General features: G+C 40.0%; 1 protein-coding gene across 1 annotated transcript in view; it reads left to right on the forward strand.

Moving 5' to 3' along the window:
• The window catches only part of LOC104592554 (protein S-acyltransferase 24-like), a 59,725-nt gene that overhangs the window by 21,786 nt on the left and 10,624 nt on the right, over window positions 1-27,315 (forward strand). The window contains exons 6-7 of the mRNA XM_010251982.3: window positions 8,494-8,632; window positions 8,727-8,826. Coding sequence (XP_010250284.1) covers window positions 8,494-8,632; window positions 8,727-8,826 — 239 coding nt within the window. The remainder of the gene's footprint in view (window positions 1-8,493; window positions 8,633-8,726; window positions 8,827-27,315) is intronic.

Below are 27,315 nucleotides of genomic sequence, written 5' to 3' on the forward strand. Positions count from 1 at the left end.
ATTGCCTCGTGTGCATCAATAAAAATCTTACTGCCCGAATCACTATGCTTCCTACTTTTTGATGCACTTGTTTGTCTAGAATTATGAGGCAACCCTTTGGCGAACATCACTCTTCCTAGGTAGGCTTGCATTCAAATCCTCAGGATGAGTCAATGGAACATTCTCATCATCACAATTCCCATTAGATGATTCACCTTCAGTAATGGCATGCACTTTATCATCGGTGTCATCTCTTTGTAGGTTGGAATAAGCTTCCTCACCAGCTGCAGTAGTATCTCCATATATCATATTCAACTCTGGCCATGATGGACACCCCTGATGACGAAAGGTCTTTGCACTCACATTGTCTTGAAATCCACATTTACATTTAGCCTCGTGATAAAATTTCACTATATGTATAAATATTTAAATGAAGATCACAATACAGTAAATCAACCTACCTTTATATATACATCCCAAACCTCATCATCTGCTGTAACTGTTTTTGTAATATAATTGTATCCAAATCCAGTTTGAGTCAACAGCTTACTGAAATCCCTCCACACTGACCTTAGCTTGTTGAACTTGTTCTTATATTGGACATCCGTGTAGTCATTTCTAGTCTGTTTGTAAAACTCTTTCTTTATCTCAGTTCATCTAGTCTTGTTAAATGTGGTTGTAACTCTATTTCTGTTTACTTGTGCAGCTATCAACTGAATAAAGATTTTCTCATCCCGGGGTGTCCATCTAGCAATATGCTCATATCCATATGCTTTTCCCTTTGCTTATCCATATTATGAGATGTCCCCACCTGCTTATCTTTTTGAGAGGAAGCCACACACTTATCCTTTTGATATAGGATGTCATCTGTAAGCTGCCATAATTACAAATTCAAATTTAGGTACACTGTAGGCTGTATCCTTTTCTAGTTTCTAGAAACACATATTTATATACTTTATATGAAATGTATACATAGAAATAAACATGCACATCATACTCAGTCCTACATAGATGGTTCTCATAGTCATACTTAGACGGTTTTCACAATTCAATAAAAAAGTAGTTCAGGTACTACAGTCTATAGGTTCAAAAAGTATGTATTAGATATGAGTTCAGCTCCTTGAGGTAGTTTTAGAAAGGTATTATTGCTCATGTGCTGTTCTATGTCTCATATATTTACATGATGAGCGATAAGCCTAAGTATACATTTAAATAAGAACAGTTACATATTATAAAGATATAATAAGGTTTTGTAAGATATAGATTGGAATTGTGAAGGTATAGTTGTTTAGGGACAGTGAAGGCAAGATCATTGGTCTATATTCAGGCCCAATTGGAATAGGGGACTGACTCCCTAAGGGCTGAGGTTATGGTTGTCATGGAACTATGGAAGGATTGCAAAAGGCAAAAGATCTGGTTGTAGAGGGTTGTATCGGAGGCGGTAAGAAATCAGGAATTTTTCCTTCTTCTCTGTATTTTTCCTAATTGGTGTATCCTCTGTAGAGCTCACGATGAGGATTGTTACCATCTATTAGTATCTTGTCCCTTTTCTGCAGACCTTTGGACTTGGCTACTTTCTTTGTTTGGGGGTAGTTGGAGTCTACCAGCAGAAGTTCACATGCTCTTCAACCATTCTACCTTTTATTGGCCTACAAAAATAGGGAGAATTATGTGGAGATGTGCTCGTGCTGCCTTGACTTGGACTCTTTGGGAAGAAAGGAATCTCAGAATTTTTCAAGATAAGGAAAGGAACAGCCAAGATTTGAAAGACTGTGTGTTAAACAGGGCAATACATTGGCTGAAGACCTTAAAAATCTTTCGTCAATTCTCCTTTAATGACATTTGGAGAAATTGGTTAGCAGTAGCAAGGTGCTCATCTTTAAAGGCCAAATCAATTACAAGCTGGTCTCCTCCACCCAAAGGCTCAATTGAGTTGAACTTTGATGGAAGCAGCATGGGTAATCCAGGATTATCCGGAATGGGGGGTGCTTTGAGAAATGAGAAGGGAGAGATTTTGTTGCTCTACTCAGGTCCTTTGGGAATTGGGAATTCCATCAGGGCAGAACTTTTAGCTGCTGTACAAGGGGTCCAATTTGCAAACCAGCTGGGGGTACAACAACTAATAATCGAGGGGGATTCCAAAGTGGTGGTGGGTTGGTTGAAAAATTCTGAAGAGGCTATGTGGCAATACAAGAATGAAATGAAGAAATTTAGTTGGTTGACAAGGAATATGTTGGTCACTGTACAGTGGGTGGGGAGATCAGCAAATACCTTGTCAGATGTGTTAGCTAAGCAAGGGGTAAATAGGGAAGAATTATTTTGGGCTCAGTTGTGATTCTTGTTTTTCTTTCCTAGTTTACTTGTAAGTTTCAAGGAGGGGCTGCAGCTCACGCCTCTCACTGGGATGATGTATGAACTCACTCTAATTTGCTTCTGAATCAATAAACTTACTATTATTCATCAAAAAAGAAATCAGGAATTTTTTCAGTAGTAAGAAACATGACATTATCATTCATAAGCAAGAGACTTTGATACCAAGTAACAATCAAGATAGATATTTCATATTAAACTTTTGTTTTTGAGAAAAGGTAATGTATGATTCATAAAACTGAATTTTGATGGTTGTAGCTTAAGGAATCCTGGGCCTTCTGGGATTGGGGGAGTTTTCAGGAATGAGGCTGGGATTATTAATGCCATGTTCTCTGGCCCTATTGGAGAGGGTGACTCTTTTAGGGCTGAGATTTTAGCAGCTCTGGAAGGAATCAAAAGAGCAAGAGAATTAAACATTCAGTGCTTGGTCATTGAAGGGGACTCGGAGGTGGTAATTAGGTGATTGAAGGAAGACAGCAATGGTGTGTGGAGCTACAGAAATGAAAAGAAAAAATTTAAATGACTGAGTAGGGATATTGAGGTGAAGTACAGCTGGGTGCAGAGAAGTGCTAATTCCATGGCTGATGGGTTAGCCAAGCAAGGGGTGCTTAAGGACTCTTTGTTTTGGGCTATTTTTTAGCTTTCTTTCTTGTTCTCTGTTGTGGGGGAGTTAGGATATTTTACCTCCCCTTTCTTGTACTTAAAAAGTTTCACAATTTTTATAATCTAATAAAGCATTCTGTTATTGATAAAAAAAAGGTAATGTATGATTGTATTAATAAAAGGTCCTGTGTACATTGAGAAACTGTACAAAAAGGACCTCAAAAGAGGGCCATCCTCAAAAAAGTATAATCAGAAATACTGTCTCTAACATCAGTATGTATAGAAATCCAACTTCTCAAAACTTCTATTGCCAAGTTAATGACCTCAGCTTCAGTAGAAGATTTTATTTTTTCAAATATCCTATTGTTCCTTTCTGAACACACAGCCCACAGAACTGCCGAAGGGATGGAAGACCAGCATAACTTTCCTTTCTTAGACAGCCCCTGAATATGCCATTCCTCTAACAGAGCTCTAACTGAGGCTGGCATGCACCGACTTAGATTCAGGGATTTGAAGAAGTGAGACCAAATTGTGCAGTACTAAACTTGCAGTGAAGGAAGAGATGCCCGGAGGATTCTACTGGAACAATTCAAAAACAGCATCTCCAATCTGACAAGTTAAGACCTTTTTTCAGCAGCATTTTTTGGACGGACACCTCTCCAGAGTCCAGAGCGACCACCCATACAAAAAAATGACTTATGGAGAAGCCAAATTCCCCCAAATGGCCTGACTGGGAAATGGGACTTTGGGCCTCCCCACTAGAAAATTGTACAAAAATGATATCTGTATAATTTGGATAGAGAACTTAATATCATTGACATCTGAAAGAAGAACAATCATGTCATAACCATGATGGCACCTGATGGGTTCAGACATGGCTGGAGGTTAGGCAGCTTGAAGAACTAGCTGGACTGTGTGCTACTTGTTCAAGTAGAAAGCATAGATTCCTCCTTTGTTAGTCCAAATTATGATTTCAAGGGTCTATGTATGACTAAATGAGAAATAAGCTATGCAAGGATTCAAGTTAAATCCTTTTTACCATTTTTTATTTGTACCAAAATTTAGGACCCACCATGAATGTCTCTCAAGTCCCAATCAGATTGAGTTTTAGCCATCTGGTTGTGCATTATGTGTAATATACTTTTCAACTTAAAATCAAGCTCTTTCTCACATCTCACCTAGTTAAATACAAAATAAAAAAAGTTGGTTATTGTCTAATGATCATTCTACTTTGGCTCACCTAATCTTCTAGGTAGGACCCATCCATTGGTGGATCCTGATGTTCATCTGAATACTGGAAACCATTCCAGTAAAGCATCAAAGATATCACAGCTGTGCATCAAAGATTTACTGTCAAATGTTCAAATTTGACTCAGATCAAATATGGATAATACCCATAATAAAATTAAACTAAAAAGAGCTAGAAAAAGAACCATATGTGAGGACGGAGGGGAAATTGATAGTGTCGATTGGTTCTTACAAGGATAAATCTAAAATTTATCACAAAAATTTTAGATTACTACGAAATAGGGGCTGCATAGATTTATTACTCAAAAAATATCTTTGAAAAAGTTTAAAGTTTATCACAAAAATCAAACAAAAAGATAAATATGAAACAGGGGCTGCATTACAAAATAGCACCCATTTATCCATTGGTGTATCACAAAAAATGAATAAAAAATAATCATAAGAAACAGGCTATTTTATATCGATTTTAAGACATTTGTCCATCAGTTTATCACAAAAAATCAAACAAAAACATCCCAAAAAAAATGATGCACATATGTGATCTACAGTTCCAGCTGTGTGCAAGTTCAAAAAACAAACAAACAAACACATATCTGTTGGAGGGAGGAAAGAAAGATCTGTCAGTGTATAGCCACACTTGCCTGCACTGATTGGGGAAGAAAGAAAGATCTGTCTGTACTGTTCTCCAAGCACCGGCTGGGGAAGAAAGATTTGTTGGAAAGGATGCATTGTGACATGGAAAATAACAAAAAATGTAAGAGAAGATAGACCGTTGGGATGGATTTTTGAATGTGAAAATAAAAAAGAGAAAAAAAGAAGTCTTACTAAGGAACGATGAAGCAGTGGTTGGAAGGAGATGGCTGTTGGAGGAGATGGGGCATGGGGGAAGAAGAAAGAAAAAAACGATGGGGGATAGGGGTTTCATCGAGTAAAGCTTATTTATGCTTGAGATGACAGAAATGTCCCTGGTCTCACGTGTGTACATGGCACCTGTTCGTAAATATAAGTAAGGCGTAGCAAGAATTGTTTTTTTGTTTTTTTTTTTTGCGAGAAACCACGACTCTCAGTTCTCAGAAGTGGAATTTTTTCACTTCTAAGAATTGTGGATATTGGGGCTTCTTCGCTGATAAAAAAATGCAGATTTTGGGGCGTTTTTCATTCTGGACTCAAATTAGAATTGATGATTTGACCATCCCAAATGTGATTTTTTTGATTGGAAACAGTAACTTCATTAATACAACTTAAGCATAACTTTCCAGAATTAAGTACAACTGTCAACCCCTAAACAGGTGTTGAGCCCCCAGTAATCCCAAATGTGATTCCCATTCTTTGGAATGCAAGAATCGAAAGAATCACTCCACCGGAGTGATGCCAAATGGGGCCTTAATCTGATTATGATGGCATGCTCCTCTGGTTTCAGTAAACTTTGCCTTGTAGAAAGCAGATTTAACAGTACAATTGGTCCAGATAAGTGGAATTTTGCTGATGGTCTCTACTTCCCCACCTAAAAATAACTGACTTGAAAGGTTTGATTTTCATGTTTTGCTCTATGGTGATCAGATAAAAAATGTAGGTTCTGTTTATTGGCTTTGGGGATGAGATATGAAAGCCTGGCAATGCTGGGATCTAGGATCCTCCCAAAGACACACACACACACAAATGGTGTGACCATCACTGACATGCTAATAACAACCAAGTTAACTGATCAAAAAAAAAAAAACCAAGTTTAAGTAGGTCTCTCCCTGCCAAGCCCAAGATCAATGGTAACCCAGCTCTGCATTCCAGAAGCCTTTTCTGGTAAATTAGAGTCCTTTCATCACCAGAGCCTAAAGAGATTCTTTCTTGTGGAGTAAAATCCAGCCAGTTTTTGCTAATAGGGTTTTGTCAAAATAGTGAAGGGACCTAAGTTGAAAGCCACCCATATATTTCTCATTGCAGAATTCCCCCATTTGATCAGTTGATTTTCTGGGAGTGTTTTTTGAAGGATAGAAGAAAAAATTTTATTAAAAAGAAAAAGATTACAAGGCATTGGATGTCAAGGAGACACCTTGACATCCCAGGTTGAGATACAGCTAGACAATCTGAATTTCTTCATTACATGGTTGTATTTCCAGAATACCCCAAAAGTTCTCTATCAATTCCTCCCTTCTAACTTGATCAAACTCCGGCATAACCAGCATCCAGTCTGAAACCAATGAACTCATGGCAGAAACTATTAGTTTCAAACTTTTTGCTTTGTTTTCGAATACTCTTCTATTCCTTTCAGCCCACAGTAACCACCAAACTGCAAAACGAATACAACTCCACTCAATTCTGGCTTTCTTTCTGCCACTAATTTTCAGCCATCTAGAGAAAATCTCAGCAGGAGATGATGGCTGGAAGACAGACTTGCCAAAAAGGAAGGAGTAGAATTTCCAGATGAAATTTGCCACTTTGCACGAATAGAACAGATGGAACACTGTCTCCTCATCCATTTTGCACAAATAGCAGAAACTTGGAAGGAAAGCACCTCTTTTCTTCAAGTGATATGTGGTTAGAATGCTGTCAAGGGCAACCATCCATGCAAGTGCCTCCACTCTTGGTGGTACTGGGTTCCCCCACACTCCTTTCAGGCTAGCAGAAACCTGATTGTTTCTTACCAACGCCGAGTAAAAGGATTTTACAGAAAACCTGCCATCCTTACACTCTTTCCACCAAAGACCATCCTCTGAAGTTGGAGAGACATTGGACTGTTCTAGCTTTTTCAACAGCTGAAAGGAGTTTCCTTCAAGACAGTGTTCCATCCTTACACTCTTTCCACCAAGTGATTTTCTGGGAGTTTCCTTCAAGACAAGAAGAGATCTCCCAGATCTCCCAGAAAATCACTTGGTGGAAAGAGTGTAAGGATGAACCAGTGTCCAGACTGGGAACTTCCTCTCCTTCAGGTCTTAACTGGAAACTTGGTTCTAGAAGAGCCCTTAGGGTGAATGCACTGCACTGACTAACCTGCTGCTTTGTTGGAAAGTACTTTTTCTGGACTGGCTCTCCTGATGGTATCTTCACATGTTCCACTTTTTTCAAGCTTTTAGCCCTACCTAGTTCCCAAGGGTGACTTCCCAGTGAAAGAAATTTGGAGTAAGCCTACCCACTAAAATTTCAATCCTTCTACTAGGAAATCTTCCTTGGAAAGGTTAATACTTGTGATATACGGCAGAGAAGAAGGCTGTCTCTTTGCCTCTCTCCTCATATGTGCTTCCTTTTAGGGATAGTGGAGAATCCTTATCCCATTTATTTATCTCTTGTTCCTTTGTTTCTTGTATTTGGGAGTCCTGCTCTCTTTTTGGCTACAGGTGAGTCCCTCCTCAAGAGGTGGTGGGCATTTTTAACCCAAATTTCCTGAGGCAGCTAAAGAAAAGGGGAAGATTAGTTTGGAAAGCAACAAAGGAAGCAGTTGTTTGTGTGATTTGATAATAGAGAGACAACAGAATATTCAACGGAAAGAGTAGAACTGTGGGGGAAGTAATTGAGGCCATTAAAATAAAGGTTGCACTTTGGATTAAAACTTTGGAGTGCTTTCAGAACTTCAAAACTATTGATATCCTAAGGGCATGGAAGATAATAGCACTCTAGAGAAAAAGAAAAAATATGATTGGAATGGAAAACCCCACAAGGCAGCATAGTAAAGTTGAACTTTGATGGAACTCCTTAGGCAACCCAGGTATGGCAGGAATGGATGGGGTTGCAAGAGAACTAAGTGCTGATTTTAAGTGGGTAAGAAGGTGTGCAAATGGGTTAGCTGATTCCCTTGCTAAACAAGGAGTGGAAAGGCAACAGTTGTTTTGGGCTTCTATGTAACCTAGCTAACTTACTTGGGATGACTTTATGGTCATCAAACTGTACTGTTACCTCTCTTATAATTAATTATTTCAATAAGTCTTTGCTTATCGGGAAAAAAAGACAAGAAGAGATCTCCTACCATTCTGTTTATTTTATCACTTATGCCATTTTCAGTAAGAAGTGGATCATTATATACACCGAAGATGGCTTAGCAACTGACTTCACTAATGCTTAATGTCCTCCTTTCCATCCTGATATTTTGTTCAATGTAGTTTCCGGGAGATTTGTAATGACTTCTTTTTTATCATGGATCCACATTTTTTTTCTTTTTTTTTTTGCATTTTGTCATAATTATTCTATCTTGTTTCTCTTTTCTCTAATAGAAATTATCTGTTATTTATTAAAAGATTACTTTGCACTTGCTTGATGATTACATGTCCTCTTTTTATATATTTCCTAATGAATCCGATACTTCAGGAAAATGCAATAAAGGTGCATGGTAAACGGTGCGATGAGAACAGTTACCTTGGGAAAATTTCAAAACTAGGGCTTGCACCTATACTTTGGTGTATAATCCTTGTGTTACTAATAACCTTTATCCATTCAGTCATCACGGGTATGTTTCTCTGGCCCTTCTGTTTAAAAATTATACCATGTTATTTGTTAGATGACAGTATATTTATTTCTGTTGTTTGATTCTTTGGCTGCAGCATCAAATCTGCCAGAGTTAACAGTTGCATTTGCGCTTTTTTCCTGGTTGGGAGTTTTACTTGCATCTGCTGGCCTAGTAATGTTTTATAGGTGTAGCAGGTATGCTATTTGGACCTTTTCTTGATATGGAAGTTTACAGATTAAATTAATTGAAGAAACATAATTGCCAGAAAATGGTATAGTCTCTTGTCTTTATTTATTTATTTCCTATTATTTTCTTTTTAATTATGATAGATTAGAAATGCATTATTTGAAGGCAGTAATGGTTTTCAAAGAAAATCTTTTTTTTTCTCAATAACTAAAAAAATCATTAAAATTATAAACAAGAATAACAGAGAATACAGAAAACAAAGGAGATAAAACTCCTTATCACCAAAATCAAGTTTTTTACAACTGAGCCCAAAACATTTGAGTCCTCTCAACCCATTGTTTTGCCATAGGGTCAGCCATGTTGTTAGCCATCCTTTGCACCCATTGAGTTTTAACTTCCATTCCTTAGTTATCAACTTGAAACTTTTTGAACTCATTTTTGTATATACCCACAGATCATTCCCCTTGTTTAGTGGTTAATTGATCACCAGCTTTGAATCTCCTTCGATAATCAGTTTGTCCACAATTCAACTCCTTTGCTCTAGTTACTCCTAAAATTGCCAATACTTTAGCCTTCAAGGAATTACCAATACCTATGAACCCGAGAACAAAGCGTGCACATTCTCTACTTAATTTCAGAACACACCTCGTACACTTGTAGGGCCTGGGTTTCCTCTACTGCTTCCATCGAAGTTGAGTTTAATGTACCCAACATCCGGTGGAATCCAAGAATAGACCTGGATTTCAAGGCTAAAGGGCCACTTCCTGCCACTTCCTCATAACGTAATCTGCTGAGAATTCCAAGGACGAATCCATGGATTTTAACCAGTGAACCACTCTGATTCTTGCATTCCCCTCCTCCCATAGTGTCCAAATTACTGCATCTCTTAGGCTTGTCCACTTGATTTTACCTTTCTTCTTTGTCCAAGCAAATTAAGAGGGACAAACAAGTTTGCTATGCTGAAGAATCATCTTTAATAATGTAAATTGTCTCTTCTAGCAATATGAACTGGAAAAACATTTGTATTTTAGATGATAAGAAGTGTCTTTGCATTTTTAGGTGAAATTATTAGAAGGGAAAATATACCAAGCCTAAGAACGAATTTTCCAATTAAGGATCAAATTTGAATTTGGATGGATATCTTTGCTTAGACAAAAGGATATATACTGCCCAAAAATTTCTAAATAAAAAAGGCCATTATCCAATGTTGGCACTTGCTATCTGGAGTTTTGGGAGAGGTGGACTGGATACAGACCTAACCTTCGGTATTGTTTTTTGCACAGTGTTTTCCTTCAAACTTGAACCCACATTCTCATGCTTGCCAACTGAAGATTTTACCATTGCACCAAATAATGACCCTTAACCCTAGCTACCCAGAAATTTCTGAATAGTAAGAAGTGCTAAAATAACAACTATAGAATCATTCGTATTATAATAAGGGTAGAGGATTGGAATAGGCATTATCATGTTCACGAGACAATATGAGACAAAATGAAAAGATGTCATTTTGTTTGGCCACATGATGAATGGTAATGGGGCATGATGGGACCGGATTTTGCATGCCCCGTCCCTGATCCCAAACACAAAAACCCCGCCCTGTACCCCAACAAGGCTAGAAATCCCAACCCCATCCTCGTCCCTTCAAGAAGTGGGGATCCCCAAATTTGCCCTTCCCCCACTAGTAATTCCTACATGCAAATCTATATATTTTATTTTTTTGAAACCTACCTAGATATCTAAACAGATGATATAATGAGGAAATGGGAGGAAGTGGTTCAATTGGGCACAGATAACGAAATTACAAGGATGGATTGGAAACCCCCGGAGCCAAATAAATTGAAGCTGAATTTTGATGGTAGCTCCCTTGGAAACCCTGGGAGAGCAGGAATAGGGGGAGTATTTCAAAATCATCTTGGAGAAATTGTGGCTATGTACTCAGGACCAATTGGGAATGGAGACTCAGTTCAGGCTGGGACAATGGCACTCCTACAGGATCTGAAACTAGCAGTACTTATAGAAGCTAGAAATTTGGAAGTAGGAGGGGACTTACTATTGGCCATTTCTTGGGCTAAGCAAGTAAATTCAGCTCCATGGAAATACAGATTTGCTTTCAGGGAGATGGACAGTCTTGCTAAGAGTTTTAACTCTACATTTGGGTGGGTTAAAGGGACAGCTAATGGATTGTCAAATACCCTGGAAAAACCGGGGGTTGAAAGACCTACTATTTTTTGGGCAAAATTGTAGCTGGCTGCATTACAACAGTGGGATGCTGTTCTATGTAATCTGGGGCTTTTGTAATCCTATACTCTGGAATGCAGAGTAACTAAAGAATCTGTAACCTGCTGTCATTTATTAATTAAATAAATAAATTCATTGCTGATAAAAAAATCATGGAGTTTCATTGCACTCAAAGTTGACTTACCTTAATATGGCATATTTATTTTGAGGATGCTTGATCTTTGGATGCCAAGTCAAACAAAATTAGTTTGTTTTAGTTTTCATTACCATTTGAGTCCATGATGCCCTCACCTGAAATGGAGTTGCCTTCAGTTGTTAAGAAGATTTGGATGAGTTTATTTCATGAAATCCTGAGGTGACCTCGTTTTTAACCTTTCCTTGACTATTAATATTTGTAGATTAGAGTTGAATATGTGATTTCACATGCAATGGAAAAACACAATGAAATCTTTTCATTCCAATGAATTTACAAAATCTTCAGCATGTTCTTGCAGATTATATTTCAAGTTAATTGTTTGTTTTGACATGCACAGGTTTTTATTTCTAGCTTTTTATAAAACAAAAAGAAAAAAAATACTTACATGGTAATTATCAAAAAAAAAAAACTTACATGGTTTAGTATGCAGTTTCTATGAAACAGCCCACACTAAGGACAAATTTGGAGGGAAGTGAGATGGATATAGCAATACCTCCTCCTACTACACATTGAAGGGTGGGGTTTAGTGAGCTTCTTGGTTTTCTTCCTTTGAAGAGGAAATTTCTACAGAGTGAAAATTAGTATCAGTATGGAGATGCCAAAGTTCAGAGAAAAGTCCATTTCCTTGAAAAGTTTAAAATGTCTAAATATTTCCACAACATATTTCCATTTCTATGGTGTTTTCTCTAAGGAAGTTTTACTTCGTTAATTATCAATGTAAGGTTTTTAATTTTCATGTGCATAGGTATCATCCAAATAATTTATTTTAACATGATCCTTCTCTCCAAAAAAAGGAGGGAAGTGGAGAGGTTAATCTTTGGTATTGAGGGAGATCTAGAGTTTAGTGTGAGGGAAGAAAGAAGAAAGGTCTCAAGGTAGGGAGGTTGTGGTAACAAAGGAGGTCAACATACTTATATCTATGAAAATGATTAGTTGGAATGTGAAGGGGTTGGCGAGTGCAAGAAAAGTAGGGTGATAAAGGATATATTTAAGAGAGAAAAGCCTGGCATTGTGTTGTTGCAAGAAACAAAACTAACAGAGTTGGATAGACGGGTTAGAAGTTTTTGGGGACCAAGAGGAGTAAGTTGGTCCTTTTCTCCCTCATGGGGAACTTCAAGGGGAATTGTCACATTATGGAAGGATGTTGAAATGGAACCAATGGAGGAGCTGATAGGTAGATTCTGTCTCTTTAAAGTATAAGAATGTGGAGGATGGGTTTGCTTGGGTTTTATCTAATCTGCATGGCCCTAATAACTATAGAGAAAGGAATGAAATGTGGGAGGAATTGTATGTAGTCTAGGTGATGTAGGACCAGCTCAGTTCTAGTCCTTAGAGAATGTTGAATGGTCTTCTTGATCAGAGTTTTATGGCTGTTGATGGCTGTAATGGCTTCTTGAAGGAATAAGTGAGAAAATAGGGAGAGAAAGAAGAGGGATAATACTTGGAATCACTCACAGGGTGCCTAAAATCACTCTAGGTCATGGGAATCACTCTCCATAGCTAGCATAAGCTGAAGGAAACTTGATTAACTTCATTGTTCTTTGTGTAAAATGTCCATACATATTTATAGACTCTAAATTCATAATAATCCTACATAATGGTCCTAGGAGTCAAATTGTTCCTCCGTAATCCTAGTAGAACCCAAACTAAGCTGTCATATCCTATTTTAATTCAAAGAAGACTCAATAACTCTAATCCTACTTATGCAATGCCTTTGGAATTTTAAACATAAACAAACTATACCTAGACAAATTAAATCAATGGATCCACAAAATATTGCAAAATGACAAAAATACCCCTACTGTCCTAAAATACACAAATACATAAAATTTCATAAAATTCCAATTTTGACTCTTCATCTCCTACATCACTAGGTTTTATGAGATGGTTCTTGGTGTTTGGGTGGGAAATTTAATGTAATTAGATTCTCTAATGAAACTAGTAACTCCCAATAGTCAATCACTAATAGCATCAGGAAGTTCAATGATTTTATAGAAGTCTATGAACTAAAGAATATTCCACAGTTGCAAACTTGATACACTTTGTCCAATTTTTAGGTTAACCTACTTTGCTCGTAATTGGAGAGGCTCCTGTTTAACTTAGGTCGGGAGAGTCATTGGGAATATTTGGTATCTAGCTTTTCCTAGGGTCACATCTGATCATTGTCTCATTAGGCTTGGCTCAAAATCCTTTTTGGGTGGACCTAAACTATTTAGGTTTGAGAATATGTGGTTGACACACATGGACTTTATGCGCAAAGGAATGGTGGGATGAAGAGCTAAGGGGGGTAAAATGGAAGGGGGTCAGATTTTTGCAAAGACTTAGGTCCAAAATAAAGGAATGGGATAAGGATCATTTTGGGAGATTAGAGGAACAAAACGTTAGCTTGTCCCAGATTGAGGAGTTGAATGAGGAGTCTCAAAGAAACATGAATAAGCAAGATAGAGACTTGAGAAGGCAGCTGAAAAAGGAGTGGGAAGTTATTTTTAGAGAGATCTGTTGGAGGTAGAAATCAAGACATAAGTGGATTAAGGAAGGCGATGAGAATATCGAATTTTTCTATGATCTGCATAATGGAAGGAGAAAAATTTTGCGGCCAAGTTGGAGCCCACATATAATTTCAAGTGGGACCCACCTATTAATTTTCTATTAAAAGAGAAATTTTCAACTTGGACCCACCTATTGTTTTATCTTAAAGGAGGAAAGTTAAAGTGGGGCGCACCTACTACCTTTTCTCTCTTAAAAGAGGAAATTTCAAGTGGGACCCACTTATAATTTCAAGTGGTGCCTCCAATTATTTTTCTCTAAAAAGAGGAAAGTTCAAGTGGGACCCACTTATATATTATTTTCAACATTTATTAATTATACATTAAATAGCTTTTATTTTATTCAGTAGGACCCAGTTGCAATTTTTCGGTTTTTTGAGTTTAATAGTGCCACATCAGCATTTCCTATTATTTTATTCATTATTTAATGGATTGTGAACGGTGTCACTAACACCGTGCATTTTTGGGTTAACGGTGGCCTTTTCAACTTAGTCTGAGGTCTTAATTGGCCCCTTGGATTAAAAGGGCAAAAGTGACCTTTTCACAAAGTAGAGGGGTTGTCAGAGCTGAAAACCCATAACTAATAAACTTCATGTTTGAAATGAATATTGAGCTAGCTCAAAGTGGTATTTATGTAAGTTAGGCGGACAATTACATTGTTATTCCACATATTTGCAGTATTGTCACCAACTTATGTTAATACAATCTCTTGTACTCCACATAGTGAGGGTGGGCCTTGGTGCAATGGTTGGGTTGCTTCATTGCAACCTGGGTGATCAAGGTTCAAATCTTGGAAACAACATCGTTGTATGACCTGGGGTTAGACAGCGAACATATGTTCCTCCCCAAATCCTGCATTGGGGAATATGTTGATTCTAGTAAAATTTTGTGTCACTACCTATGGAAATGGAAATATGTCATGGAAATACTAGGGAAGTTAGGACATTTTAGAGGGAGTAGGTGACTCTTTTCTATTTGTTTTTAACCACTTCTATGGCAAAGGTCGCAGCTAGCGTCCCTCCAAGGGATGTTTGTTTCAACATGAATCTTTAAGTTAATAAATTCTTTATTGGTTAAAAAAACATTTTTTGAGTCTTCAGTATAGATAGCTCTTCTTATTTTCTTTATGAAATACTTTTAGTTATATAAAATATAGTCAATATTTTAATATTTTAAACTCTTATGAAAGAATAAACAATGTAAGAGTTTAATAATAAACAATATAATAACATAAGAAGCATGTTCATATTTAAATCATTTTTTATGTTAAATAAAACATAATGAAATAATATTTACAACTAAATATAAAAAAAAGTTTATCATCATCATCATCATCATTGTTGTTGTTGTCAATGTCATCATGTAAGCCTTGACCCAACCATATGGGATTGGCTATATGAATCCTGTTTCACCATTCCATTCTGTTCAGTGCCATACCCGTTGTTAAAGAGTTCTTAAAAATGAATGCAGAGAGATTAGTAAATGGGTGGGAAATAGGTAGGGATGGAGTGTTAGTTACCCATCTTCAATTTGTAGATGATTTAATAATTCTTTGTGAAGGGGGAGACCTTGAGAAGGTGAGAAATTTTAAGATGTTGGTGAAAAGATTTGAAAGAATATCCAATTTAAGAGTTAAACTTGAAAAGAGTAGTGTAGCAGGGGTAAAATTGGAGAGTAGAGAGGTGGAGGCTATTGCAGAGTGCTTAGAGTGTCTATATCTTCCTGGCCAATGGCCTACTTGGGACTTCCTTTAGGGGTAAACGCTAGGGAGAGTAGTTTTCGGTGTCCGGTTGTAGAGATGTTTGAAAAGAAATTGGCAGCAAGGAAGAAGATTTACATCTCCTTGGGGGGAAGACACACATTGATTAGAGCCACCCTTGCTAACTTACCAACCTATTTTCTATGTCTTCAGGATTCTTTCTAGGGAAGCCATGAGGCTGGAAAAATTGATGAGAGACTTTCTGTTTCAACGGTCTTAACAATCCCTTTCTCCTTTAGAGAGACCTTGCCCTCAAGGTCTAATGTGGGAAAATTTGTTTGCAGATTCAAGTAAGATTCCCAGGTTGCATCCTCTTCTGGAAGTTTAGACCAAACAACTAATGCTTCTATAATGACTCTTCCACCACGTTGCACCCATCTGAAATCAATGATGCGGGCTGGCTCAGTCTGCACTTGTCCTTTCATCTGAAAATGTGGGAAGAGTAGCACTTGTAATGACTCCTGGCTTCTGCCCTTTCTTCAGTAAGGAGATATGAAATACAGGATGTAACTTTGATGTTGCAGGGAGGCCCAGTTTGTATGCCACAGACCCTATCCTCTCAAGGATTTTAAATGGTCCAAAATAGCGCGGGCTGAGTTTGTTCCACTGTCAGCTTGCTACTAAAATCTGTCTGAAGGGATGTAATTTGAGAAACACCCAATCACTGACTTCATCTTGGACATTTTTGTGATGTTTATCATAAGTGCGCTTCGTCCATTGTTGTGCTTGCAAGAGATGATTTCTCAGCTCCTTTAACACCTCATTTTTCTGTATCAATTGTTCTTCTAAGGCTGCTACTGTAGTGGTCCCTTTTTCATAAGGAAGTAGAGGGGGAGGGTCCCGACCATATAGAGCTCTGAAGGGCGTCATCCCGGTAGCGCTATGGAAAGTGGTGTTGTACCACCACTCAGCCCAGTGGATCCACTTCACCCATTATCTTGGTTGATCTCCCGCGAAGCATCTAAGATATGTTTCAAAACTCTTGTTAACCGCCTCTGTCTGTCCATCAGATTGGGGGTGGTAAGTAGTTGATTTGAAGAGCTTAACCCCATGCAGACGAAAAAGCTCAGCCCAGAAACAACTCATAAAAATAGGGTCCCTGTTGGATACATTTGAGTTGGGGAGCCCATGAAGGCGCACAATTTCCCCAAGGAACAATTCAGCAATTGTGACTGCTGTGAATTGGTGTGATAAAGGTAGAAATTGACTGTATTTCGTCAATCTATCAACCGCCACAAGAATAACCGTTTTGCTCGTGGAAATGGGCAATACCGTGATGAAATCCATTGATATATCATCCCAAACTTGGGTTGGGATTGGGAGTGGTCGCAAGAGGTCTGCTGGTATTGTAGTAGCTGTCTTATTTTGTTGACATACTGCACACTCGGCTATGAAGTTTTGGATGGAGGTACACATGCCTTTCCAATGGAATTGTGTGGCGATGCGTTTCTGCGTCCGTAGAATGCCTGAGTGACCACCTGTAGGCGAGGCATGAAATAATTCAAGGAGCTTCCTGAGATGTGCAGAATCTACTGGGATTTCCAGGTGTTCCTTGAAGAAGAGTAGATCATCCTTGACGGTATACCCAGAGTGCTGTGATGGATTTGCCAATACCTGGGCCTTTAATTGCTGTAACTCTGTATGGGAGTGGACTTCCTTTCGAAGCTGATCCATGAGTGGAGATGTTGGGGATGACACGAGTAGCTGAAATGATTGTGGGTGCCGTGAGAGGGCATCAGCCACCCGGTTAGCAGCCCCCACTTTGTACTTAATTGTGTAGTCGTACCCCAATAATTTGGACATCCACCATTGTTGTTCTGGTGGTAGGACGACTTATTCTAACAAGAACTTCAAACTTTGATGGTCGGTCCAAATTATGAATTGTCCACCGAGCAAGTAGGATTGCCAACTCTGCACTGCTAAGACCACTGATATTAATTCTCGTTCATAAACTGATTTGACCCACTTTTGTGATGTCAAGGACTTGCTGAAAAAGGCTAATGGTCGGCCTTTTTGCATGAGGACAGCCCCAACACCTTGACCGGAGGCCTCACATTCAATGATGAAGTCTTTTGTGAAATCGGGCAGTGCTAATGTTGGGCTTGGCCTTACCAGTGAAAGGCATCTTGTTTCATTAATTGGGTCAAAGGGGGCAGCTATTAAGCCGTAGCCTTTGATGAAGCGACGATAATAACCTGTCAGGCTCCAAAAGGTCCTCAATTCGTTCACATTTTTGGGTTGCGGCCAGCCCAATATACTAGAGATTTTATCTGGGTTTGCTGCTACAGTTCCGTTTTCTACGACATGTCCCAGATAATATACTTGGGTTTGTCCAAAGGAGCACTTGGACTCTTTAGCGAACAACTGATGGGGCTTAAGTGTTGCGAGGGTGACCTGTAGATGGTTCAGATGTTCCTCCCAGTTGGGGCTATAGACCAATATGTTGTCAAAGAAAACAAGAATGAATTATGTAAATATGGCCGGAATATGTCGTTCATTAAGGCTTGAAATGTTGCTGGAGCGTTGGTCAACCCAAATGGCATGACCAAGAACTCATAGTGGCCATCATGTGTCCTGAAAGCCGTTTTGTGAACATCCTCCATATGTACCCTTATCTGGTGATACCTAGCCCATAAATCTAATTTTGAAAGTATGGTGGCCCAACTAAGTTCATTAAGCAATTCATCAATGACCGGTATTGGGAATCGGTCCTTAATGGTGATATTGTTAAGGGCCCTATTATCAATACAAAATCGCCAAGCCCCATCCTTTTTAGGTAATAACACCAGCGAGGAGAATTGGATATGGCCGGGCTGTATTATTCTTTTCTCAAGCATATCTTGAACTTGCTTCTTGATTTCAAATTTTTGAAAATAAGGGTATCGGTAAGGTCTTACATTGGTTGGGGCGGCTCTTGGCATGAGAGGAATGCGATGGTCATGCTCTCGGTGTAGTGGAAGCTCTTGGGGTTCTTTGAACACGCTGTCATATTGTTGGAGTTGTTGTAGGCGGCTGTGGTAGTCTCCAGGCCCATTTGAGCTGTTGTTAGCCATGGATTGGCTGGCCCAATTCGAGTCCATGTGCATGAATATGGGTTGATCCGGATCTCCCATTTGCTTTGTTAATGTTGCAAGACTGATGGGCCTTGGACCCTTGCATGTTTTCCCTTGTAGATGGACTGTAGAGTTCCCCGACGTGAAGTCCATGGTGAGCCGAGCCCAGTCACAGATCACCGGGCCTAATTGTCTTAACCACTAAATGCCTAGCACCACGTCCACTCCACTGAGATGAAGGGGGTATAGGTCCACCAAAAACTGGTGACCCTAAACCTTTAGTTTTAAGCCCACGCATATACTATTGCAAGATAGGCTATTACCATTGGCCACATGTACCGTAAAAGCCGTTGTTGGTTGAACCGAGAGTCCCATTTTATCCACCAAAAATTGAGTTATGAAGTTAAGGGAACTACCACTGTCTATGAGGACTGACATGTGGCGCCCTTGGATTAACCCGACTACTCTCATTGTTTGCGGGGACACAAGTCCCGTAAGGGCTTGTAGAGATATTTCAGGTGTCCCATTGGGCTGTATTTCCCACCCGGGGTCAGATTCTCTGCAACTGATGAAGCCATCTTCCTCCTCGGTCTCCGTTTGAAGGAGAAATGCTTGTTGTTTGTTGCACTGATGGCCCGAACCCAGGTCAGTCGTTTGAAGGGAACGGGTGGGCCTGAACCCAGTATTCCTTCCTCCTTGTCCAGTGCTGTCGATCTGGTTACAGAACCCCATGGCCGATGTATCCTTCTTGCTCGAGCGAACTTGTCTTCATACAGCCTTGCTAGTGCTGCCGTGTTTATGACCGAAGAAGGCTGTATCGCCTTTACTAAGCCCAATACAGTATAAAGTGTCTAAGTATCAAATTACATCTAAGTCCAATTCAATTGTTCCCTATTTACCCCTTGCTTGGCTAAACAATTAGCCAATGCATTTACTGATCTTCCCACTCACTGTATTCTTACAGACATATTTCTTATCATCCACTTAAATTTCTTGATTTCATTCTTGTAGCTTCACACAACAGTCATAGGGTTCTTCAACCACCCCACCACCACCTTGGAATCCCCTTCAATCACTAGTTACTCCACACCTAATCGATTTGCAAACTGCACTCCTTGTAAGGCTGCTAGTAATTCTGCCTGAACAGAGTCCTCAATTCCCAGACCTGAGTAAAGAAGCACAGTCTCTCCATACCTCATAAGAAGTGTGTTGTCAAGCTTGCCAACCTACAATTTGTCTATGTGAAAATAAGTTTTATTTGGTTGAAAAATTACAAAGGGATTTTCTTTGGGAGGGTGTGGTTGGGAGGGGGTTCCAAGAAGTTTCATTTGGTCAAATGGGATAAGGTGTGCAGATTGAAGGAGGGAGGGGGTTTAAGGATTGAGAGAGTAAGATATTTTAATAAGGTGTTATTAGGGAAGTGGCTGTAGAGGTTTGGGTTGGAGAAGGAGAGACATTCATTGTGGAGGAGAGTGGTGGTGGGGAAGTTTGGGGTGGCGAGATTTGGGTGGGAATTAAGGGAGCTGAGATCTTACGGGGTGTGTATGGAAGGGCATTATGAAGTTTAATCAAGAATTTAAAAACCTTATCAGGTTCTTGTTGGGAGACGGGATAAGAATAAGGTTTTGGGAGGATGAGTGGAGTGGGGTGGGTTAGCTGATTGAGGTGTGCCCAAGGCTTTATAGATTATTTGATCATGGAATCACCATCAATCAATGTTACAAAAGAGATGGGGATCAGCTGTCTGGTGTCCAAAATTTAGGAGACCTCTACTGGAAGGAGAGATTAAGGAATGTACAATGATTTAAAAGGCACGCCTCAGGCGGTCAAGCAAGGTGCATTTTAAGGTATGTGCCTTGCCTAGACTCCAGGCACAACACTTTCAAAAGGCATGGCCTGGTGTGCCTAGGCGTGCGCCTAGTGCACCTTGTGCTTCAGCCCAGACATGTACCTTTTATTTTTTGTGCTTTTTGTTCTTTTTTGAGCCTAGTGATTTCGCTTGCTCACTGAACCTCCAAGAGCCCCCTATTTGCTAATGTTGTTCATTCATTAATCCTAGTAAATATCTTCTTAAAAGGCAATTAAAATTATAAAATCATTTTTTTTAGTGTAAGGATTAAGAATTTGAGAGTGTTAAGACCATAACATGGGCTTGTTTGAGCTTGCTTTGAGGGGCTTGATACAAAGGTGGCTCATAGGGTCAAGAATACAAGATGTTTTACATCACATTGCTATTTGAAGTAATGGAATTGAGGAAAAAAAAAGAAATTGTGGGTTTACATGCTTGAAAATGTTTTATATGTTTGATTTTATTTTTTAATTTTCATTTGAATACTCCTTACATGTTATGTTTATGTATTTTAAGTTTAGATAATAGGTTTTTTAAAATATCTATTTTAAAATTTAATTTTATATTTTTATTAATATTATGTTAAGTATTGTTTTTAATTTGTTATTGTATTTTTTGAAAATTTGACATTTTTTTTTTGTATTTTAATTTTCATTTGAATACTCTTTTCTTTTTTTTTTTGCGCCTTGCACTTTTAAAAACTGGGAATGCTTTGAATTGCTGGAAAAGTTGGAAAGGTTTATGGTATTAGATCATTTGAGAGAAGAGCTTGTTAGACAATGTATGCCCTTAGCTTCAATCAGATTGATGTACTGATGCATTTATTGTACATGAATGAAAGTACATAATTGATTCATGTTATAATTGTTGTGTTTCTATGTAATTACCCTTAAACTTGACACTTATGAGACTCGTGTTAGTTTAGAATGTTCTCAGCCGTTGGATAGACTTGGGGAAGTTTATCTTGCCAAGGCTAGCACTTATGTGCTGCCAAGAAGGTTGGAGTAGCTTGTCTCAACTGCCAGGGTTAGACCCAATGCACATGAAGTGTGTGTTTGTTTGAAACACTAAACCCAAACCAATTTCCAGTTATGCCTCGGACTTTGGAGACTAGTGGGCAAAACTGGAAAGTTACACATAACCCCTAAACTCGATTATGGTACTTCACTGGGTGGCGGATTGGGTTGTCTTCGATATGCCAATCAGTGAGATCCTTTGGGGGGTCAAAACCTGGGTATGTTGGGGCAGTTTGAGAATTCACTCGAGTGGGTGATCATAGTGACAGGATCAACCCTTTTGCAGGACAAAGTGAATGATCGGGACTGCACTCTCTCTGATGGAAAGAAAAACTGCCGGCAGTCTATTTCAAACTTGTTTGAGATTTGTTTTGCAAAATATATTTATATGATAATATATATATTATGTTTTAACAAAAAGGTTTGCAAAAAGGTTTTAATTCCTAGGACCCATCCGAGCAGACAGTGCAACATTGCACCTTGCAGCCAGGGGAGAGGTCCTTCCTTATCGGGCAGTTATTGATCATTAAGGGCTGAGAGGTTAAGTGCAAGAGACCATTTAGGGCTATTTACCTGATGGGCTATATCTTACTTAAGTCCATTGTCCTTGGGCCTTCATAGGATGGCTGGACGCAATGATCATTTAATATTAATGTTGGGCCCATTAAGAGCCCATATTGATGGACTCAGGGGTTCACTATACTTGATAGTGAATTCGGCCAGGCCTTTTTACAAAGGCTGGGCTGAACCCATGTGGGCTTATGTAAGGTCATTGTTGGGGACCCATGCCATTGTTATGGTCACACCATCCGGCAGCGCACTGCGGCGCAGACATAGGCAGCAGTACGCACAGCAGGCTGCGCACACGCTCGACACCGCACGGCAGCGGCACCATGGTGCGCAGCACGCACTGCCAGGCAGCAGTGCGCACCGCACTGCCAGGCAGCAGTGCGCACCGCACGCACTGCACGCCAGCACGCACCGCGCACACGCCTGGCACTGCATGGCAGCGACAACATGAGCCGCGCGCACGCACCTGGCAGCAGTAGCAGAGCGGGGCCCACACGACAACTCATAGGGGTGGGCCCACCCTTATCTGGACACGTCAAGCCAACTCGCCGCCAGCTTATCTTATCCCTTATCCCTTATCTTATCTTATCCTTATCTTATTTTATCTTCTTAAGTAAGAGTTATGAGTTTTAGTTTGAGTAGGAAATTAGGAGTTTTAGTTTGAGTAGGAAATTAGGAGTTTTAGTTTGAGTTGGATTACCCTAGCCTAGCCGAATCCAACAAGGAATTCTCTTCTGTAATCTCCTATTTAAGGAGCTACGAATTGAAATAAAGCATTCGGTTTTCCAGTCAAGAAAAGAGTGAGGAGAGTCCGGGTGGTCTCTTGGACAAATCACCCATTAGGAGAGTTCGGGTGGTCTCTTGGACAAATCACCCACTAGATAGTCAAAATAGGGTCTGTGCGCAAGGCCAAAGGCAAGGGAAGATCAGGGGTTCCTGCCGTGGAACGACCCGTGACGCGATCCTACGCTCAGGCCCATAACATTTTGGTATCAGAGCCAAACATCACAGGCGATATGGAGCAGCTATCAGTCAAGGTCAACGAACTGGAACATAGGCTAGCAGAAACCAGTATGGAGGTTTGTGAAGTTAGGGAAGACGTCTGGGAGATGCGACTTCTGCTGGAAGCATTCCTCCCCAACAAAGAAATGAGTTCTGAGGGAATCGCCAACACCAACAGACGTCGTCCGGACTGGGCAGAGGCATCCAGCGAACAACAGATCGCTACCCCTACAGCCGCAGTTATTTCCAAGCATCAGCGCACGGAGGATGAAACTGTAAAGTCTCCTCCTTTGGCCGGGGACAATGTCATGAACATTATAGTAGAACCTGCAGAATGCGCTCCTTTGACGAAGACAGGTGGGCTTGGCGATGTTGCTGGGGCTTTACCGAAGGCCTTGGCTCGGCGTGGACATAGAGTTATGGTTGCGGCACCACAGTATGGTAACTATGCAGAAATCCAAGAAACAGGAGTGCGCAAGAGATGTAAGGTAGAGGGGCGGGATATAGAGGTAACTTCCTCTCAAGCTTATATTGATGGCATGGATTTTGTGTTCATAGACAGCCCTATGTTCCGCAATATTGAGAAAAATACATATGGGGGAGGCCGAGGGGATATTTTAAAACGCATGGTTCGCTTTTGTAAGGCTGCTCTTGAGGTTCTCTTCTGTAAGTATACCCGGTGCGTTCCTGTGATCCACAACAAAGCACACCGGGGCCGTGGTCCAGTACGCGATTTTTGTTATGTGGATCTTCCACAAAACTACTTCAAACTATATGACCCAGGAGGTGGGGAACACTTCAATGTCCTTGCGACTGGACTTAGCGCAGTAGATTGTGTAGTCACTATAAGCCATGGTTACGCCTGGGAGCTGGAAACTAAAGAAGGTGGCTGGGGTCTGCATCAAATAATCCAGCTTTATGCACTGAGATACGGGGCAGTCCCTGTTGTTCATACTGTTGGTGGACTGAGAAATAGTGTGCAGCCGTTTGATCCATTCGCAGAGTCCCAAGCCATGTATCCGGAATACGAGCTTGAGAACAAGCTCGTAGTTTGGGAGGGGTGTAATGTTATGGTCACACCATCCGACAGCGCACTGTGGCGCAGACATAGGCAGTAGCACGCACAGCAGGCTGCGCACACGCCTGACACCGCACGGCAACGGCACCATGAGCCGCGCGCACGCACCTGGCAGCAGCCGCAGAGCGGGGCCCACACGACAACTCATAGGGGTGGGCCCACCCTTATCTGGACACGTCAAGCCAACTCGCCGCCAGCTTATCTTATCCCTTATCCCTTATCTTATCTTATCCTTATCTTATTTTATCTTCTTAAGTAAGAGTTATGAGTTTTAGTTTGAGTAGGAAATTAGGAGTTTTAGTTTGAGTTGGATTACCCTAGCCTAGCCGAATCCAACAAGGAATTCTTTTCTGTAATCTCTTATTTAAGGAGCTATGAATTGAAATAAAGCATTCAGTTTTCCAGTCAAGAAAAGAGTGAGGAGAGTTCGGGTGGTCTCTTGGACAAATCACCCATTAGGAGAGTTCGGGTGGTCTCTTGGACAAATCACCCACTAGATAGTCAAAATAGGGTCTGTGCGCAAGGCCAAAGGCAAGGGAAGATCAGGGGTTCCTGCCGTGGAACGACCCGTGACGTGATCCTACGCTCGGGCCCATAACAGCCATACAAAGTGAACCAAATGGGCCAGTAACTACCTAGGGACATGAGCCACTTGCTTAATGGGCCTAAAGCCCATGATTAATAAGATTAATGAAGATGTCACATGACTGCTTAAGCTGTCATGTGACATGGGGCGAATCTGGGTTTGGATTTAGGTATGGAGCACCTAATCTTATAAGAAGATAAGGTCTATCTCTAAAGAGAGTCCAGATCTGATTTAGATCTGGATTATCTCCTAATTTGATTAGGAGAGAGTTCCATAAAAGATTATAAAGGAGGAGGGGGCGGACCAGTCTAAGACAACTTCATATTTTTGCAGTTTTTGGTTCTCTCTGCACCCTTTTGTCTCCCAATTTTCTCCCAGTTCGACTACAGCTTTGGGACTGATAAAGATCCGTTCTCTCTCTGATTTTTGCAAGAAAAATTCAGAGAAATCTCGTGCTCACCTCCTTTGTTCGACCCAAGGTGTTGGATCACAGTTTTACTGAAAACTGTGTTGCTGAACTAGCTTCAATTCAAGCTGCGCCATTTTCAATGGAAGCTGGTTTTGGAACTCTCTTAGGGCATGAACTACCACTTTGGGAGTTACATTTGTGAAATCCGTATCAAGTATACTTCTCCCTTTCTTTTGGTTTCAGATCTGGTTCGGTTTTGGTGCAGGAACGATTCTTGAAAAATGCGATTTTTCTAAAACCGGGAATACGCCTCCCGGAAGGGTAAAAGAAAATTTTTGAAAATTCTCCCAGCCGTCTAGCATGGTTTGGCCATCCATATGATGGATTTCCCCTTCCTTTAGAGCTGTAGTGGAAGGAGTGTTCCAATGGTAAATTCTCTGTCAAATCTTTTTACTCTGCTCTTTGTTGGAGTCAATTGGAGTTTGATCAGTTAGGAGGCATCTGGGGCAATTCTGTGCCCTCAAGGGTGGAAGCTCTGGCTTGGCTTATTGCAACGGACAGTGTTAACTGCAGATCACCTTAAGAGCAGAGGTTTCAGCTTTTGGCTAGTATTTGTTACTTATGCAAATAACAAGAGGAATCTGTGGATCACCTTTTGTTCTTTGTAAAGTGGCTGGATTTATTTGGAAGCTGTTCTCAGCTTTGTTTGAAGTGAGATGTTATCAGCCTGGTTCTCCTTTACAGATATTCTCCACATGGCTGAAGATTAGGGGCAGTAGGAAGTCTAAATTGCTGTCGAGTTGCATTCCATTTTCTGTCTGCTGGTGCATTTGGAAGGAAAGAAATAGAAAATGCTTTGAAGACAAGTATAGAGTTTAAGAAGATTAGTGGCAGCTATTGACAAAGTTTCCTCAGATTGGGTGCTGGTGCATCCTGAATTTGCTCAAATCAAAAAGGAAGATTCAGGGAGACAAGCTTTGGGTGGTGTTAGAATTACAAAGTTGTGACCTTGATTGTTTCTTCAAATGATTTTTGTGTGTCATTAATTTTAAGTCAAGCTGTATGTGTGGTGTTGATTCAACACCCTTTATGGACTGTAACTTCATTACTTCATTTTTTTTTTGTTTACTTATAAAAAAAAACACTCCCATTCCAAGAGGGATCTGGGTTGCTCTGACTACTTCCATCAAAATTCAGCTTCCATGAACCTTTAGGAGAGGGAGCCCAAACTGTAGTTACCCTATTCTTTATGGAAGAACAGCTTGCTATGGCTGACCAATTCCTCCATATATCATTAAAGGGGAATTGGTGAAATAACTCCAAAGTTTTTAACCAATGTATTACCTTGTCCTACACACCTTCTATTCTTGGCTGCTCCTCTCCTCTTGGAAGTTCCTTTCTTCCCAAATTGTCCTATTTAGAGCTGCTCTAGCACATCTCTACATGATTCTCCCTTTTATTGTAAGTCTAGGTGAGGTAGAAGGTTAAAGAGCATGCTTACTTCATAACTTTGCAGTAAAAGAGCAAGAAATTACGAATTGGTAGCACTCCTCATCCTGAGACTTGAAAATAATACACTAGTTAGATGAAATGCAAAGGAAAGGTCTTCTCTTTTGTATGCTATCCATAGTGTTTACTTTCCCATAAAACACATCCCAACAAAAAGCTTTAATCTTAAGGGGAACTGGCCTACACCAAACTTCCTTAATAAGGAAATATTGATGAGATGAATATTTGCAAAGGGACTTAAAGAAATAAGCACAAGAGAAAGTCCCTTTGGTCCTAGGAACCCAAACATGTTTGTTTGGCTTAGAGGGGTCCAAACAAAGCTTATTGAGGAGGCAAAGAGACAAAAATTTTGAGACAAACCTTATTGAGGAGACAAACCCAAACCCGTTTGTTTGGCTATGGAACTGAAAGTCCTAGTTTGGAGCCAAAGGAATTATTGTAGGGGAGAGAAATTTTGAGACAACCTCATTTTTTTTTTTAACAAAGAGACAGAGAATAAAGAAGGGAAAAGGTCCTTTAGGGGTGTGTTTCCAACCCAAATATCCTCCTAGAACTGAATGAAGTTTTCCAGAGCACACACCATACTTGACAAACATGAGAAACTGAGGAAAAATACTATGAATTGCCTTCCAAAGTGTTGGCAAAGTAACCTGCTGTGATACACCAAAATCCCACCCATTCTCTGA

Source organism: Nelumbo nucifera, chromosome 8, assembly GCF_055504915.1.
Source record: "Nelumbo nucifera cultivar China Antique chromosome 8, China Antique-T2T, whole genome shotgun sequence".
Lineage (NCBI taxonomy): Eukaryota > Viridiplantae > Streptophyta > Magnoliopsida > Proteales > Nelumbonaceae > Nelumbo > Nelumbo nucifera.